This window comes from Orcinus orca, chromosome 5, assembly GCF_937001465.1.
Source record: "Orcinus orca chromosome 5, mOrcOrc1.1, whole genome shotgun sequence".
Lineage (NCBI taxonomy): Eukaryota > Metazoa > Chordata > Mammalia > Artiodactyla > Delphinidae > Orcinus > Orcinus orca.
The window spans coordinates 90,308,577-90,328,235 of record NC_064563.1 but is presented as its reverse complement, the minus strand read 5'-3'; the positions used below and the strand labels follow the sequence as shown (position 1 = coordinate 90,328,235).

Here is a 19,659-nt window from a genome sequence, read left to right as displayed (position 1 = left end):
GTGCTGTGACTGAAAAATATAAAAGTATCATAGAAGCACCAAGTCATCTAAAAAAGTTGCCAGTTGCACTTCCAACAAAACAATACTTCTAGTTAAGCAATTCATTAGTATTAGAAAACCAATTCAAAGTTAACTTGCACACTTAAAGGAGAAAAAGCTATATATCTATAAATCACAATACATTTATAAGTTAAATTTATTATTATAAATATCATATTCTCTAATTTGTTAACATTCCTGACTGAATTAAGCAATTACAGTTACTAGAACACATAAGATTTCAGTTCTTAACTACATTTGCACTAGAATGAAATAATGCTAATCAAAGCCAAGCCTAATATACAATTATCATTTTCACGAAATTAATATTCTAAAAATCTGAAGTCAATGTAGTAGGTAAAAAAATTGGACATTTAGTTTCACCTAATTTATAATTTTACTCTGGATAGCAAGTATTCTAAGCACTAAATTATAAATAATCATGTAAATTCTATATTAAACAGGAAGTGACAGGGAAGATATATTCTAGTTGTAAATTAATTCTAAATATTCAACCTTTACTAGGACATAAGAATGTTAAGTGGGATACAAAGTACCATATTAACCATTATTGCATTTATTAAAAATTCTTAAAAGAATTACCATAAACCTATCAAATAATGCTATCCACACTCCTCTGCCATTTATCATTCCCAAAGTCTGAAGCATACATACTAATGGCTGGAGTAAACAGGAGCTTCTGAAGCAGCAAAGCCATTTATGTAATTTTTCCTTTATCATTCAAATTCTCCAAAAAGTAAAACTTCAAAAGGATGAATTCTCAGGCTGAACTGAACCTTAAATCCCTAGCAAGCATAAAATTGTACACAGGGAAAAAAAATATTGTTTTGGTTTCTAACACCTTCTGTTAAGCCCCAGGTAACAAATCCCAAAAGATCCAAATGACAAAAACACATAAAGAAAACTATCTTAAACTAGGAACTGTTGTAGTTGAATGTTTCATAAGGACAAAAGGAACACAATTATTCTGTCCAAATATTCTATCTTCTAAGAGATTTGACTGTGAACAAAATAGTTAAGAAAAGATAAGGGTGAAGGCATTTCGTATTTTTTCTATATTATTTCAAACAACTATATCAAAAATATGAAGACAACTGTAATCATTCTTTCTCTAGAAATGGAAAAGCTAATGTAATACAGATAGTCTAAATTAACTGAAAACTTTCAAGCAGAAAATTTCTACCCAATTATATATTTTTACCCTTCCTTCAAATAAACTGTACAATGAAACCCATTAAGCTTCCACTCATCCAAAATGTCATGATTTTGGATGACATAAACTAAAGTTTCCTTTAAATTTTCAAAAAAAATAAAACAAAAAAACAAGAATCCTTCAAATTAGCAGTAAATTAAGAAACTACAGAAGAAATGAGTAAATTACTTAATGTTTAAACTACAAATTTAAACATGATACCATCAGCAGCTACTGATCAGCAAGTAAATAAATCCCCTCAAAACCTCCACTTGAAGACCATTTTGTACTTATACTTAAAAAGCCGTTTCTTTTAAAATGGTCTAGAAATCTTCCCAATTAGTAAAAAAATTTGTAGATTTTAACCAGTTACAATCTCAAAAAATGTTCTTCTTAACCATTTGACAGATTAAAGAAAAGAGAAGCATTGGGAAACAGCAGTGTTTTGGTATGTTGATGTAGAAAAATGAGAGGGAATAAAATAGCTAGAATTTAAAAGAGCTTGATAATAAATAATTAGAGTTTGCATAAAAATGATATGAATAATCTCAAAATAAATATACATGCAAATAACTAGGTCACTGAATTTAGAAACGTAAGTAAACAACCAGTACCTTGCTTTCCAGTGTAATCTCCTTAACTGCTTCGGTTATTCCTGCAATACCTGTTTAAAATTCAGCAGAATATAACTAAAATTAAGTTGTAAACATCCTCCATTTACCTGATTTAAGAAATATAAAAATACTTATTACCTAAATTCTCAAAGTTCTCTGAAACGAGGAGGCAATGTTAGCAGCACTTTCACAAATGAACTCTAATAGGAATAAATAATCCCAAAGGGTCCTTTCATATTAAAAATAAAATTAAAAATTTTAAATACCAATTTAATATTTTACCATAAATTATCCTACTCTATCATTCCTCATTTACTATTCTTCACTTATTTACTTTCCTTGTGTGAGTCTATCTAAATAAATATTCATCCTCATAAAATGAACAGATTAAGAGATTACAGGAGTCATACAGGGTTGGTCAAAAGGTTCATTCGGTGTTTTCCGTAAGATGGCTCTAATAGCATTTAGTTATCTAACTTCATTCCAAACAATTTTTTTAGATTGTACGTGACAGCTGTCATATCAGCATGCATTTAAAAAAAAAACATCAAAATTGGTGAATTTTTGTGTAGCCATTTTACTGTTGAGGATGAAAGAAAAACAACATTTTCGGCATATTATGCTTTATTATTTCAAGAAAGGTAAAAACATAACAGAAATGCAAAAAAAAGATTTGTGTAGTGTATGGAGAAGGTGCTGTGACTGATCGAACATGTCAAAAGTGGTTTGTGAAGTTTCGTGCTGGAGATTTCTCTCTGGACAATGCTCCACGGTCAGGTAGACCAGTTGAGGTTGATACTGATCAATTTGAGACATTAATTAAGAACAATCAACGTTACACCACATGGGAGATAGCCAACATACGCAAAATATCCAAATCAAGCGTTGAAAATCATTTGCACCAGCTTGGTTATGTTAATCACTTTGATGTTTGGGTTCCACATAAGATAAGCAGAAAAAACCTTTTTTTTTTTTTTTTGGCTGCATTGGGTCTTTGTTGCTGTGTGCAGGCTTTTTTTTTTCTCTAGTTGCGGCGAGCAGAGGCTACTCTTTCTTGCAGTGTGCGGGCTTCTCACTGTGTTGGCTTCTCTTGTTGTGGAGCATGGGCTCTAGGTGCACGGGCTTCAGTAGTTGCAGCATGGGGGCCCTAGAGCACACGGGTTTCAAATTCGTGGCACGTAGGCTCTGGAGTGCAGGCTCCGTAGTTGCAGTGCACAGGCTTAGTTGCTCCACGTCATGTGGGATCTTCCTGGACCAGGGATCGAACCCAAGTCCCCTGCAATGGTAGGTGGATTCTTAACCACTGCGAAGTCCCTGGAAAAAACCTTCTTGACTGTATTTCCGCATGCGATTCTGTACTGAAACATAATGAAAACGTTCCGTTTTTAAAACAAGCAGTGACGGGCAGTGAAAAGTGGATACTGTACAATAACGTGGAATGGCAAAGCCTGTGGGGCAAGCAAAATGAACCGCCACCAACCACACCAAAAGCCGGTCTTCATCCAAAGAAGGTGATGTTGTGTATATAGTGGGATTGGAAGGGAGTCCTCTATTATGAGCGCCTTCTGGAAAACCAAACGATTAATTCCAACAAGTAATGCTCCCAATTAGACGAACTGAAAGCAGCACTCAGTGAAAAGCGTCCAGAATTAGTCAACAGAAAACACATAATCTTCCATCAGGATAATACAAGACCACATGTTTCTTTGATGACCAGGCAAACACTGTTACAGCTTGGCTGGGAAGTTCTGATTCATCTGCCATATTCACCAGACATTGCACCTTCGAATTTCCAATGATTTCAGTCTTTACAAAATTCTCTTAATGGAAAAAATTTAAATTCCCTGGAAGACTGTAAAAGGCACCTGGAACAGTTCTTTGCTCAAAAAGATATAAAGTTTTGAGTTTCCCTGGTGGCGCCGTGGTTGGGAGTCCACCTGCCGATGCGGGGGACATGGGTTCGTGCCCCGGTCCGGGAGGATCCCACATGCCACGGAGCGGCTGCGCCCGTGAGCCATGGCCGCTGAGCCTGCGCGTCCGGAGCCTGTGCTCTGCAGCCTGAGAGGCCACAACGGTGAGAGGCCCGCGTACCGCAAAAAAAAAAAAAAAGATATAAAGTTTTGGGAAGATGAAATTATGAAGTTGCCTGAAAAATGGCAGAAGGTAGTGGAACAGAAGGGTGAATACGTTGTTCAGGAAAGTTCTTGGTGAAAATGAAAAATGTGTCTTTTATTTTTATTTAAAAACCGAATGCTCTTTTTGGCCAACCCAGTATTTATATTTAAACCTGCACTGAAATTTTTTCAACAGGATACTGGTTATACTAAATATGCTATTTAGGGGCTTCCCTTGTGGCACAGTGGCTAAGAATCTGCTTGCCAATGCAGGGGATACGGGTTCGAGCCCTGGTCCGGGAAAATCCCACATGCCGCGGAGCAACTAAGCCCGTGAGCCACAACTACTGAGCCCACATGCCACAACTATTGAAGCCCGCGTGCCTAGAGCCCCTGCTGTGCAACAAGAGCAGCCACCGCAATGAGAAGCCCGTGCACTGCAACAAAGAGTAGCCCCTGCTTGCCGTAACTAGAGAAAGCCCACGTGCAGCAACAAAGACCCAACACAGCCAAAAATAAAATAAATTAATTTTTTAAAATTTAAAAAATATATGCTATTTGCTTCAGAAATCCTGGACATTCAGAGGTAGTAATATCATATCAGATTTATATAGGACTTTTTATTTTACTGTTTCTATATCTTATATAATCCTTACAAACACTATTCTGTAAGATAATGATTTCTCCCTATAAAGAAAGGAAGTCTCCAGAAAAAGAAAGTAATTTGCATGAATCTCACAGACAGTTACATGAATAATCTGGGACTCAACCCATACCTTTTTGGTTCAATGCTCTGTCCAGTGCACCTCATTAAGCAACTACCTTGGAACCTACTTATCTCAATGAAAGGGACATTAAGCAGATGGCAGCATCATAAGTCAGTTAAATAATATTTCTAATTCAAAATACCCATCAGTGTTCTCAATTAAATAGTTCAACAAGGATGGGAAATATTAAAGAAAAAAAACCCCTAAATACAAAATATGCTTTGCTCCCTTGTTAATCTTCTAAAGCTTTGATGTGTCTGCTCAATATATCCAAACCAAAGAATGACTCATTTTCACAAAAGGAAAATGTCACAATCCACAGCTCTAGCATAAAACTTTTACTTCACAGTAGTTTTTCTAGAAATTATTTTATGATAGGTATGATTATTTTATAACAGTAAAGCCCAAATATTAACGTAATAAATTGCTATTACAAAACAATTCACTGAATCTACTACATAGAAACAAAAGAAAATAAATCTCTTCAATCTGTTTAAATATAATGTAGTAGTATCCCATTAAACCAGACTCTCCTAAAAGTAGGACATCCTGGCAAAGAAAAAGACAGCTCAAATGATTCTAATGAAGGTAATACTCTATAAGGCTGTGATGGTTAATTTCACATGTCAACTCAACTTGGGTAGGTTATTGTGTCCCATAGTTTGATCAAACAGCAGTCTAGATGTTGCTGTGAAGGTATTTTTTAGATGTGCTTAACATTTAAATCAGTATACTTAGAGTAAAGCAGATTACCCTCCATGATGTGGGTGAGCCTCATTCAATCAGTCGAAGGCCTTAAGAGAAAAAGACTGAGTGCTCAAGAAGAAGAATTAATTCTGCCTCCAGACTGCCCTTAGACTCCAGCTGCAGCAATCAACTGTTCCCTGAGTCTTCAGGCTGCTGGCCAGCCTGACCTGTACATTTCAGAACTGTTGGCTTCCACAATCACATATGCCAATTCCTCAAAACAAACCTGTCTGTATTTATATCCCTGGTTTCTCTGGAGAATCATGACTAACACAAGGGCTAACAGAAGTAAAAGAAACCTGAGAGAAGAAAAGCAGTAATGAAGCAAAGGGAACTGAGGTGAATAAAGAACCAGGCACCTAGCCTCATGAGTCAGCTGGAAGCACTGCTTTAAGCTAATCAGAATATAGTTTAAACCTAAAATTCTAAGGGTATCTCTCATAAACATTACTTAGAATTTATGTACACCACATCAAATGAAGTATAATACTATGTTGCTTTCTATGTAAGAAAATGATGCTACTTGTCTTCTGTCAACATGGCAAACATTTCTTTAGTTGTAGAATTTCTGTAATAGATTTCTGTCAATCCAATCATTCCGGCACCTGCTTATCTCTGTGATGAATGCCTCTGTAAATATGTACCTGGATTTTGGGGTAGGGGTTATGGAATAAAATACAACTAGACAGCTTGAGAAACTCACTAACTTGATATCAGAAATACAGTGCTATAACCAATGGCTCTATTCAGTCAACAGGCAATTTCCTACAGATGTGCTACTCATATTTCCCAGTCATGTGAAGACTAAAGCAGAGCAGCTAAAAGATTCTGGAAAGATCCAGGGGAAAAAAGAAGAAAAAAAATGTCCAACAGCACTACTCAGTGGAGAAGAGAGGATGATTTTTGAAATTATTTTAAGAAGTTGTTCAATCTATTTTCTCTAGGCCTTGACATGACAACATTCAACTCATTAAGGAACAAAAGAGCTTCAAATCAAGGAGCTCAATTCCTAAATCTGTTTCTATATCATCATAAGGAAATGATGGCAGTATCCTTTACTCAGAGAAGAGGAGAAACAGACTTAATGAGGTACTTTTTCCTGTGCAGATTATTTAGCCCTCTGACTACTGCAGTGAGTATCAACTGAGAGTAGCAATTTTGCCCCTCGCAGAATATCTGGCAATGTCTAGAGGCTTTTCTGGTTGTCATAACTGGGAGGATGTGACAGGCATCTAGTGGGTAGAGCCCAGAGATACTGCTAAACATTCTGCAATGCACAGAAAATGCTATGACAAAGAACTATCCTGCCCAAAATGTTTATAGTACTAAGACTGGGAAACCCTGCTCTACCACTACATTTGATATACCTCCTATTCTCTAGGAGTTAGAGGGAGAAAACTTGTTTATAGTATCCTAGATTTAAACTCAGAACGTATTTTCTTTATTAAAACTAAGTCATAATATGCCTTTATGTAGCCTTTTTTTAAAAATGAAGGCTGTTATAAAAGATTGTAAAGGAGTTTAAAACAATTTAAACTAAATACATGCCATTCTAATCTCCTCTTACCTGTATTATGATAAGTATCTACCCATCCCCCATCACCATCATCTTCTTCAATGATAGCTTCCAATTCATCTGAATATTCCATCTGTTTGCACCGCTTGTAGCATGGCACTGTAAAAAAAAATGGCAAAAACAGTTACTAGGACATAATCTGCTTCCTATAAATCCATTAAAAAAAGAGAAACTTTATTCCATAAAATATATTTCTGCCACCAAAATATTAGGTAAATATTATATTTTACTTCTAATAGGAGTACTTAATTTAAGAGTTACATTCAACCCACAAAATTATTTGACCACACTTATCTTTCCCTAAATAGCTTTGTTAGAAGACAAATACAAAGGCTCTACTGGGAGTGTTCTATATATTCTCTACCCTGATGATCTGTGAAGATCAACAAAGCTGAAGTCAGAGATGACATCGTTCAACCTCAGGCTAATGAATAATATACTATTTTAACAGCTTTACTCTCAGGACATGGAGGCACCACCTGTCACACTCGGAGGCGGTAGAGGTGACCTCTGGTTTGCAATCCTAAAATAACTTTCAACATGTATTTCATAATTCATATTTAAGCTCCAGCTATTCATAATGGATAAACCAGTTAAAGTTCACTAACCTGCTAAACTTTACTCTCTTATACAAATTGGTGCCAAGTTTTTCATATAGCAAATGTATCGAATAACAGGTATTATAATTCATATAAGCCTAAAATTGAAAAATTATAAGGTAACAACATTACGACATGGGGTCAACAAAATGCTATTAATCTCCTGATTTTTTTTTAAAACAAGCAAGATATAAATGACCAATCCTATCAAAACATATACTGTAGGAAATAAAAAACTGATGTTTTGTACATGTTTTCCCTTTCCTATAATAAGCAAATTAGAATAGAAATCAATGTATTGTTATGTGATTAGATAGGGACTGTAACAACGTTTTGATGTTGTTTTCAAATTAGCTTCATAAATAACTTCATTAACTTCATAAATACCTGTTTCAGAAACATTTTTGTGCCTATAGGCAATCTTTCAATGACACAACGGACAATAAAACCTCTAGCTTTGAGATTTTAGATATCAAAGATAGTATAAGTTATACTTTCCATGAAAAATTAAAGTCTAAAGATGATTAAAATAGCTAAAAAGATTATGATTATGAAGTCTGCTTAAAAAGCTCAATGAGAAAAAAGTCCATTTTGCTTAAAGCTCTTTTCCTTCATATCTTAAAACTAGACTTTTTTGGCAAAAAGAAATAACAAAAAGGAAGGAGATAAAATCAAGTATGGAAAAAATACTCTACCCATAGAAAATCCAGAGTTTCATTAAATTTCCAAATTTCTGTATGAGGGAAGCTGCAAGTACCGCTTTAAGCATGAATTAAGATCAGCAAGTGCTAAGGTTTTTTAAAAAATGTTAACTCTTTGCGCAAAATTAACTAATACATACAACATAATTCTTACCATTTTTGGTGACCAAAAATTGTTTGCCTGATGGTAGGTAAGCCTTCACTTTCAATTCCTCTCCTGTAGCCCTTTAAAAAGAGTGAAAAGCACCAAAATACAAAAAATATTTTAAAAGACAAAGACAGAAGGTATCACATGTTAATCTCAACACTACACAATCCACACCCCTGAGAAAATTATTTTAGGATTGGTTTGGGAAGGATGCCATAAGTGACATACGTCACGGCAATGAAGAGCACAGCAATATTTATTGTAAGTGAAATGTACCAAGAGATGCAGACAGACCAAAAGAATTTGGATTAAATATTAGACAAAAAGGTAGAATAATACAGAACTATATTATGCAACTATTGTGTTTGCCTCTAACCAAATATAATCTCATTCAGATTTTTAATCTTAAAGTACTGCTCATCTGAAGACCAAGAAGAGGCAGAAAAATAGCTCCATGACATTACATAACAAAGTAGGTGGTTCACAAGATCCACATTCCTACCACTGTATTAAAATTGGAACTAAGAGATAAAAGATGCTTTGAATCACAAGATGATAATGTTGAGAATAATGGTGTAACAAACAAAAAATCCTTTTACTGAGTGCATATTAAGTATAGGACCTAGAACTCTAACATGCAGTATTTTTATATAATCCGCAGATATCTAAATACTGAGTAATATTTATATTCCCATTTTATAAGTAAACAAAAGCTTAAAGAAGTCGGGTTGCCCACAGTCACAAAACCAGAAGGCAGAGGAGCCAGGATGGAGCCAAGTGACTAGGGCTCCTGCTCTTGAACACTGCTCCCTCTGTGGGTCAGAGCCAGCTATTTGATTTTGGGGGGCTACTGTGGAATATCTCACTAAGAAATTTGTTCAAAGATTCTTCTGTGGGTCACCTAGGGGAATTGGTCAGAGTTAGAGTGGCATGTGGTATCTGTCAAAAATATAAATGAGCATAAATTTTGAGTTCTGCTGCCGTCTTAAGCTTCAGTCTAAACTTCAAACCATAGATTTGAGCATAAGATAAAGCCAGGAAATGTCCTAAAACCATCTGGCAGGCTTCTAGTATCTTTAGACCATTTCCAAGTGTCAAATTCAACAACATCATGGTAATGCCTGAAGTTCTGTGGGAAGATGATATAATACAGTCACGATGGCACCTGTAAACATGAACATATAGCATAGAAATGGTCTGCTTCTAGCACTGATTTAAAATGAATTGCTCCTTTGGCCCCAACAATTTAGCCGAAGTATAGACATTGGAGTGTGATATAATTGAGTTCTAAGTTACAATAAAATTATTTAAACCATCACAATTTATGAAATGGAACTATAAACTACTACCTGCTAAAAGAAGATCCTGTCTATATATACCAACCCCTATAACAATACTATAGATTATACAACTAAACTAACTAGACAACTAAGGGCTTCAACAAAGAAATCTGAATAAAGAAAATGTATATCTATCACACGTGTATTGAAGAAAATCCTTTAGTTCTTTTTCCATAGAATGACTATTACCTTAAATTTTATATATCTATATGACTTGAAATATACAAATATATTGTAGACCACAACATAGCTAAATATAGTTTTAACAATTTAGGGAGGAAAAAAGTCTAAAATCAGAACGCTTCTATAATATGAACATAATTTAAAATATGGAACAGAAATACACATAGGAAAGACAAGGACATAAAAATAAATGAACCTGACATTTCGGCCTTCCTTGTTACATAAAAAACAATGTTCTACAAGATAAAGAGCAATTGATCAAAAGCAGTAAGAACTATTCTGGATACGTGTTAAGCATAAAAATTAAGGGTAGGTTGGGCATTGGCCAAAGGCTCGGTGACACAAATGCAGTTTCTCTTTGACTTTCTGAAATATTGAAAACAGTCCAGGAACCCACTTTATTATTTTACAGATCCCAAAAGGCCCACGGTCCCCAAACAGGGGACAGACAGAATCATGAAACTCACAGAGGGGCAAGGACTTGTTAAAAAAAAAAAATTAAGGGTAATAGAAGAGGCCACAGATGAAAGAGAATTCTAACTGTGATTTTAAATAGTTTAATTATTTAAGCTCTTTAGATATTAAGGAAAACATTATCAATTAGAATCTTGTTAATTCTAGAACCCCTGCTCCCAAATCAAAACTCTACCTTTCAACTACAATTGAAAAAGTGTCACTGAGGGAAAAAAAAGGATGTAACAAGTTGAACCACTCATATACAAACAAGATGATAATTCCAAACAATTCTAGCCTAATTAAAATAGTCTGCCAGTATTGGGATCAATTTTGCAGCTACTGCCAGATGCTTTTATCGTAAGTGTTCAAAGTAATGAAACTGAAGTTGTTTTAAAACATTCTGTTATTATTCAGATATTTAAAAAACACATTACAAGAACTGCTAGTTGCTTAAATTACTTTATAATTAAAAGAAAAGTTAATGAGGAAAATAAAAATTTGAAAAGTCTGTTACAAGTAGATTTCCAATTAAGACCTTATTTGGTATCATGAATCTCTCAACTTTTGAGCTCATTCCTAAAAAGGGGAGAAACTTTTGAACCTTAAAGAAGGTCTTATGGTAAAGAACCATAAGATTCTGCAAAATTCTGCAGTTATTAATGTCATAAAAAAATTCAGGGCTTCCCTGGTGGCGCAGTGGTTGAGAGTCCGCCTGCCGATGCAGGGGACACAGGTTCGTGCCCCGGTCCGGGAAGGTCCCACATGCCACGGAGCAGCTAGGCCCGTGAGCCATGGCCACTGAGCCTGTGTGTCCAGAGCCTGTGCTCCGCAACGGGAGAGGCCACAACAGTGAGAGGCCCACGTACCACACACAAAAAAAAATTCAATACATTTGAATTTGAAAAATAAGCTAATCAGGTTCCTTAAAAAACTAAAAATACAACTACCATATGACCCAGCAATCCCACTACTGGACATATATCCTGAGAAAACCATAATTCAAAAAGAGTCATGTATCACAATGTTCACTGCAGCTCTATTTACAACAGCCCGGAGATGGAAACAACCTAAGTGTCCATCATCGGATGAATGGATAAAGAAGATGTGGCACATATATACAATGGAATATTACTCAGCCATAAAAAGAAATGAAATTGAGCTATTTGTAGTGAGGTGGATGGACCTAGAGTCTGTCATACAGAGTGAAGTCAGTCAGAAAGAGAAAAACAAATACCATATGCTAACACATATATATGGAATCTAAAAAAAAAAAAAAGGTCCTCATGAACCTAGGGACAGGACAGGAATAAAGATGCAGATGTAGAGAATGGACTTGAGGAAATGGGGAGGGGGAAGGGTAAGCTGGGACGAAGTGAGAGAGTAGCACTGACATATATACACTACCAAATGTAAAATAGATAGCCAGTGGGAAGCAGCTGTGTAGCACAGGGAGATCAGCTCGGTGCTTCGTGACCACCTAGAGGGGTGGGATAGGGAGGGTGGGATGGAGATGCAAGAGGGAGGGGATATGGGGATATATGTATACATACAGCTGATTCACTGTTACACAGCAGAAACTAACACAACACTGTAAAGCAATTATACTCCAATAAAGATGTTAAATATTACTCTTATGAACAGAAAAAAAAAGCTAATCAAAGTTATTAAACTTTTGAAAATTATTTTTTAAAGACCCACCACAAGAACAGACTTAGACACTATAAAGAAACAGAATACTGGTAAAGGAAGTAAGGCATTTATCTCAAAAATCTCCACCTTTCGTGCTAACAGAGCAAAACAAAGCAGGCATAATGCTCAGTTTTTCTTCATTTATTTTACTTTAGCAACACTGGAGCACTATTTAATAGAAAAATCTACTAGAGGAGGGTTAAACAGGTCATTCTAATTTTCATGCACTAATCTATTTTGTAAACTGCCAAAATTATGAAGTCACACCTTTTATAAACTTTCTATTCCTCACTCAAGAGTACTTACCATTGCCATGTTGGACAGTGGTGGACTAAGTGATCTCCAGCTGCTACAAACTATTGAAGATTTAGAAGAAATATGAAAAAAGGAAAAAAGAAAAATTGAACATCATTGAATATAAGGTGGCAAAATACCAAAGGGATCATCCTGTATAAACTTGATTCAAAATAATCAATTAATGCAAACAGCACCAACTTGCTCTACCAGCCTAAAGATTTATTTTTGAATATTTATTAAAACTACAAAATTTTTAACATCCATGAAAATGTATATTAATTTTGGAAGAAAAAATATTGAGTGCTGTTAATTTTTTTATTCAATTGTAATCACTGGATTTAGATAATGCCAAAAGCATACAGTACCATGAAATGAATAAGGGTAACACAACAGGATTTTAAAATGCCAAACACCACTTTATGGATGAATGAAATGTAGAGCGATTCTTGCTAATGGTTGAAAAGTCAATGAAGATCTTTGAAAAAATTACTAAATAACTACAGGTCTATGATGTAAGAATAGTTTATTACATCACAGTGCACACAGTTTTTCTCCCTCATTTTTAAAAAAAATTAAGTAACATCTTATTTTGAAAGCTTTTTCACAATATTAAAGGAATCATTAATAAAAGTGAGAAATGTACTGCCAAACAATGGGGAAAAAGTTAGAAGCTTTTGGATTGAATCAGAAAACACCAAGACAATTAAAAAATTGAATCCTCTAACACATCTTGGACTTTCTGGGCAGGCTGAACGTTGTACAAATTTTTGTTTTTCTTCAGAAATGAAAAACAGACTTAGGAATAAAGAGTTTAATCTTCTGAGAATTTCCATTATACATGAGCATGGACTGATCTTATCGTAAGACAGAAGTCCTGCTTATTCTTGAGAGCAGAAAATGAAAGTCTGTTAAACACAACTGCAGTGTCCCAACTCAAGCTATATGCACACATACGTCCCCAATTACTATTTCACAACAGCTCTAACTTAAAATCATGTATTGTTCATGGGTTTATTATACAGCAAAAAATTATATTATCTTTAACCTTCTAATGTCTTTCTGAGAAAAGTATGTCTATGTATGATATTCTGCTTTAATTTGAGAGAATAAAACTCTATAAAATAAGAGTTCTGACAGTAACTTCTTTTAAGAAGATAGATTAACAAGATAAGATTTAGCAGCATACTCCCAACAGTAACTTTACAAAATGTTTCTGTTCTTTTATTTGAATAATTTCTTTACTACTTAAAGGGATTAGGTAAAGACAAAAACCCAAATGAAATCAACACCCGCTCCCCCAGGTTTTAAGCATTTTGGGTCTTTGCAACCAGATGCTGCAACTCTACGGCTATTGGGAACTAATTCATCATCACCAAAAAAGTATTAATTTAACAAAGTGCAAGCAAAACAAAGAATTAAAAACTTAAAAATTCTTTAATGATACTGCCTTGAGATCACAAGACTCTAATATTTTATTCCCCAGCACCTCTGCTGGCATCCATCGAAAAAATAACAAAAACACTAGAAGATAAGGAAAAATATAAAAGAACATAGAATTGCTATGCTACTAATGATATTTAGTACATGTGTATATCTGCTCTCATTAGCAGTGGCCATTATTATTATTACATGCTTCCTATGTTCAAAAGAAAGATTCAAGTTTCTAAATTCTCAATACTGCTTACAGTAGCTTTCTCTTAGTGATTAAATATTGGATAAGACTGAATAACTTTAACAAGGTAGAATCAATATTAACATTCTGATGAACAACTTTATTCTTCAAGCTATCCTCTATTACTAGTACTCTATTTACTCAAGTCATACACATGTTGTACATTAAAGTATTTTTAGTCAGACAGTACCATATTAGATAATGCCTGTCCTTATTTTTAAACACAATACTTCCACACCTCTCAATGAAAACAAAAAGGTAGTTAGAGGCTGACAGCCAGAGGCCCAGAAACAGTAAGAGAAAACAAATGAACAGATCAACTCAGTACAGATCCAAAGCTTTGTCTTCTGGTTTTCTTCCTCTAGACTCATTCTAATCTAATTAAATCCCATAATTGCACTCTATCTCAATTCAGCATTATGTGGTTGGTACCCAGCTGAGCTAGTTTTTGCCTTGCATTTGTTTAAAAATGAGGAAATTCATAAATCACTTCAAGATACAACTAAGTGTAAGAGTTATTCATTGTAGGATTAGTAGCTGTTTTAAAATGGTTTGCTTAATTCTATTCAATGACCACAGACTTGTATCTCTAAATCCAACTATCTATTTACCAATTAGCCATTTTCACATAGAGGAGATAAAGTCGAAGAGTACAAGAAAAACAGCACACTTTCATCTCTGCTCTTTATTTTAGATACTGAGTTTCAAGAACATTAATGATTAAGCTCAAAATTTAGTTTTATTTGGCATTCAAGGTATTAAACTCATGATGCCTAAGGCAGACTGGGTTCTTTAGAGAATGTCCAGTCAAAATCCCTCATTTTAAAGATGAGGAAACATGAGGCCTGTGCCTAGATTAATTGATTTGCCTAAGTCAGAATAGGAGAAATTAGAGAAATGGGTCTAGAAGGCAGGTCTTCTAGGTTTTATCCATACTATTCTGTGTCTTCACTAAACATGAAGACAATTTTAGATAAAATTTTAGATAAAATTTTCAGTTAAGCACACCATCCTTTGAACTTACAAGGATTGGGGACTGAAGAGATTCCATCACAAGTGAAAACTAAAAGATCAGTTAATTCCCTGGCTTGAGGTCTTGGAATTTACAACCAGATCATACAACATGCCTCATTTCAATAAAGTTCCATTGCCAATGACTGGTACTTTTAATGAGAGTTAAAGGTGAAGCTTAAATAAATTATTTACCATTCATTAAGACTAAAAAATAAGTCTGCTGTAACCATAACTATTCATAAAACTGGAGTCCAAAAGGATTTTTAGACCAGAATGTATTTCTCTAAAGACAACAAAATAAACTACCTAAAGGAAAGACAATACTTTTATTATATAGATTTAGTGAACGAGTAAAATGATTCCTCAAAACATAATTCTGTATTAAAAGTATATAAAACACAACTGGCCTATGAAAGAGCCATTTGTTTCAGCATTAAGCAGATTCATCATTGTCTGGTTAGTAGAAAAAGTGAAAGAATGGTGGGGAAAAAAAATCAATGTTAAATATGTAGCAATAAAATATTTAAGCTAAATACTGATAGAAAACTTAATATCCAAGCATTGAGACAAAGTTTCCAAATGGAAAGCCATAAAAACTCATGTTTGGGGTAGAAAGAAGCAAGACAACAAACGCCAGAGCCCACTGCACAGCTCAATATAATACAAATATTAGTGAAGGATAAGTCACTATAGGAATCTTTTCCATTTCCTCTCCCACCCTCATTTCTAAATAAAAAGAAATTACAGAAAAATATGAGAAATGGCAAACTGAGAGGGAAGTTACATTTTCTTTTATGGGAAATAGAACTGCTATTATTGTAATTACAATTACAAAATTGCTAATACAGTCAACAGGATCTAATTTTACTCAAATCAAGATTAAATTTCCAGATGTTCTCTTATAAAACACAAAAGCCACCCAGTTTTATGTAATTGTAGAAAATAACAGCTTTATACTGATATCTTCAATACTCACCTCTTCTGGGGTGATAACACCTGTTTCCTTAAACTTTGATTCCTATAGAAAGTAAAAAGAATAACAGTATTACACTCTCTCTCACTTTCAACTGAAAAATGTTTGTGGGCAACTATGTGCTTGGTACCCATCTAGGTAATGGAGCATGTGCAAAAAAACAATCTGTCACTGGTACCTGACCTCAAGGAATATGTAAGTATAACAGGAAACTGACATGAAAATAATCACAATATAATGTGATCAGTGCTATATTAGAGCAAAGCTCTTTTGAAAAACATTCAAAGATTTATACAGGGGCTTCCCTGGTGGTGCAGTGGTTAAGAGTCCGCCTGCTGATGCAGGGGACACGGGTTTGTGCCCCGGTCCAGGTCCAGGAAGATCCCACATGCCGCGGAGCTGCTGGGCCGGTGAGCCATGGCTGCTGAGCCTGTGCGTCCAGAGCCTGTGCTCCGCACGGGAGAGGCCACAGCAGTGAGAGGCCCGCGTACCGCAAAAAAAAAAAAAAAAAAAGAGAGATTTATACAAACATTAAACCTCAAAATAATTTTGTGAAATGACGAAATATCATTATTTTACAGAACAGAAAAACGTCTTAAAGATGTTTAAACATATTACAATTCAGCCAATCTCTCATTTGAGTAATATTAGAAACCAAATCTAGAAGTCCTAAATCACTTAATACTTTCCCATTATTCTCATCTCCACCAAGATATTATACAATATTCTCTCCTCTAAAGCAAGGATGCAACTTACCAAATTTTTCTAAAGTTTAAGTTATACATAAGGTTTTGTGGTAGAAATCTACAAAAATGAAGATTCACTTATGAACATTACTGATTCAAAACATACCAAATAACTACTATATGCCAAGCACTATTTAAGGTAATAGGGACATAGAGTGAATAAAATAGACCATACCCCTCCTTGTCCTCATAAGAAGTTTAAACTCTAGTTCAGGGAGAAAAGCCAAATGGTCATCAATATCAAAAAGAAAAATGGGGCAGAGAGGAAACTGGTCAGGGGTGGAGGGAGAGAGATGGTTATTTAAACTAGGATGGTAAGAGAAAAAAGACTACACTGATGGGTGACTATAGAGTAGAGACCTTAAGGAAAGGAACCAGCCACAAGGCTGTCTGGAGGAAGAGCATTTCAGGCAGAGGGAAGAGCAAATGCAAAACCCAAGGCAAGAGAGTGCTTGATGGATAACACAGAAGGTCAGACTGGCTTTTAAGCAAAAGTGAACAAGGACTTCTGCTTAAAATCCAGTAGTAGGTGAGAAAGGACCCTCTACCAAACAAGTATAGGCTTGAAGTTCATTGTAAGGACTCTGGCTTTTACTGTACATGTGCCTTCCAAACCATGATTTTTCTTAATTTTTACTCATTGGGATAAATCATCATCTATTTCCCAGGGATTTAGCTTTTTCTCCTTGCCTTCCCATGTCTAGTAGGAAACTACAAGAATTCACTCTGTAAACCAACAGTTTGCACAGGGAAGATCAAGGCAAGGGTCATAAATTCTGCTTTCCTTCTTACTAAAAATACATAAACAAGCTAACACATCCTTTCAGTTTGGTGAACAAGTAGAATGCTTTCTCAATACATAATCCTATAAGTTCAAAATAGCAGTTTTATATTTTATGTGGGAGGTTTTTTTCTCTTGCTCCTCTCTCCCTGAAACTAAAAAGTTTTAATAATTATGTATTATTTAAATGCTGTATGCCTAGTAAATTAGACGTTTCTGATAAGATGACATAATATGCAAAAGAATCATTCGATTCAAATGTCAAAAAAAAAATTTTCAAAGTTGACTGAACAATCTTAATTATGATGGGTTTCACAGTAAACAAATGTAAGCATAGCAAGTGTTGGAGTTCTCATTTATAAACTTTTTTTTTTAACTTGGCCCAACAAGACATCATTTTAAAACCATTCTTAGAAATAAGTATTTAAAAACTGCAGGACTAATATTTCGCTTTGTCATGGAAAGGGAGCAAAGTAAAATCTTCTTAGAACACCAGAGTAACTTCTTGAATAGAGAGGAACAACCATTTCCATGGATATTTCATCCTACACTAAGATTTGTAAAATTTTAATAAAAGCTTAAAGAAAAAAAAAAACACTTAAGCAAGAAATCGCTATTCATTTACTATCATTGCTCGTTTTTCAGAAAGGAAAAATAAAGATACAATAACAAAAAACTTACCATAAAGGGTTATAAAAGAAAAACTCGAATGCAATTCTATTATCTTTGAAAATAAGAAAGTCAGTCACTGCTGTAATAGGTAATGTGTCACAATTTTTAGTTTAAAAATGCTGTTATTGCCAATGTAAAAAAAAAATATGTATCTAGAAGGGTCAAGCTGCTCCGTATTATCACTGACGTCCAAGATGAACTAGTTTCAGCTATTTTAAAACTTGGGAAAGGGGGTTTTGCCTGTAAACTGGGTTCAACGGTACTGAAAGAAATAATGTTGCAAATTTCACCTTGTTCCACTGAAATCTAATAAGCTGCGACCTCATTCACAACTTACTATTTCAAACTCCTAATTACAAGACTTACTACTAAATTTGAAAGAAAAAAAGTAACATGTCATTTTAGTACCAAACAGATTCATTTCTTTAAAATAAGCAAAATCCTTGTTTAAAAAGTTCAAAAGACTTCCGAGGTTAGGATTTAATGTTCTAAAGCCCACTTAGCTGCGGACTACGCTCCAACCCGATGTACCCAGACGAGCTGAGTTCTGGCGGGTGAAGTACGCACAGAGCGTCGCTCCAAGTTTACCCTAGAGAACAGCTGGATAAGACCGCGGGAGGGGGCTGCACCTTTTCCCGCGTACCACCCTACACCGCTCCCCACCGGACAACACCGTGACTCCCCCGGCGTCCGGTCCTCGGTCCCTGCAGAGCCAAGCGTGAGCCTGACAACCCCCGGCAAGCCCGGCTTACCTTGAGGACCGGGGTCAGGTACTCAGCCACTTCCAGTGCCTTTCCCTTCACCGTGTTAATCACATTCTGCATCCTGGGGCCGGAGTAGCGGCCGGCCCCGCGTCGGAGAGGAAAGGGCAGCCGGGACAGTGGTCGGGAGTCAGAAAATGTCCCCGCTGCCGCCGACTCGCCTCAGCACCGGCCGGCAGCACCAAAGGGGACGGGACGCGACGGGAGGGACGGGACGAGGGGGAGGGGCGGCCGGCGCGGCGCGCAAGGGCAGGGCGCGCGCTCCTCGCGCCCCAGGCAGCGCGCAGCAGGCCAGGCCCAGCTGTCACCTGGCCGCGAGCGAGGGCGGCGGGGCTGCGCTGGAAGAAGAGGGCGCACGCGCACCCCTTGCCCTCTCGGGAGGAGTCTTCTCTGCCAGCCTTCACTCGCGCCCCTTCCGGCTTCCGCTTCTTACTCTCGCCCTCTCGCCGTAGCTCCGCCGCCACCTGGGCCTCACGTGACACAGGAGCCTCCGGGCACGTGACGCGACAAAGGCCGCGCTGGGGCGGGATCGGGTCGCTTCTCCCCTCCCTCCGGAA

General features: G+C 36.1%; 1 protein-coding gene across 1 annotated transcript in view; it reads right to left on the bottom strand.

The window, feature by feature from the left end:
• Positions 1-19,585, bottom strand: part of ATG3 (autophagy related 3) — a 28,733-nt gene extending 9,148 nt beyond the window's left edge. The window contains exons 1-6 of the mRNA XM_004272061.3: positions 19,094-19,585; positions 16,146-16,187; positions 12,493-12,542; positions 8,525-8,595; positions 7,062-7,169; positions 1,867-1,916 (exon numbers count right to left, since the gene is read on the bottom strand). Of these exons, the coding sequence (XP_004272109.1) occupies positions 1,867-1,916; positions 7,062-7,169; positions 8,525-8,595; positions 12,493-12,542; positions 16,146-16,187; positions 19,094-19,165 (393 nt within the window). The 5' untranslated portion in view covers positions 19,166-19,585. The remainder of the gene's footprint in view (positions 1-1,866; positions 1,917-7,061; positions 7,170-8,524; positions 8,596-12,492; positions 12,543-16,145; positions 16,188-19,093) is intronic.
• Between the last annotated feature and the right edge of the window lie 74 nt (positions 19,586-19,659).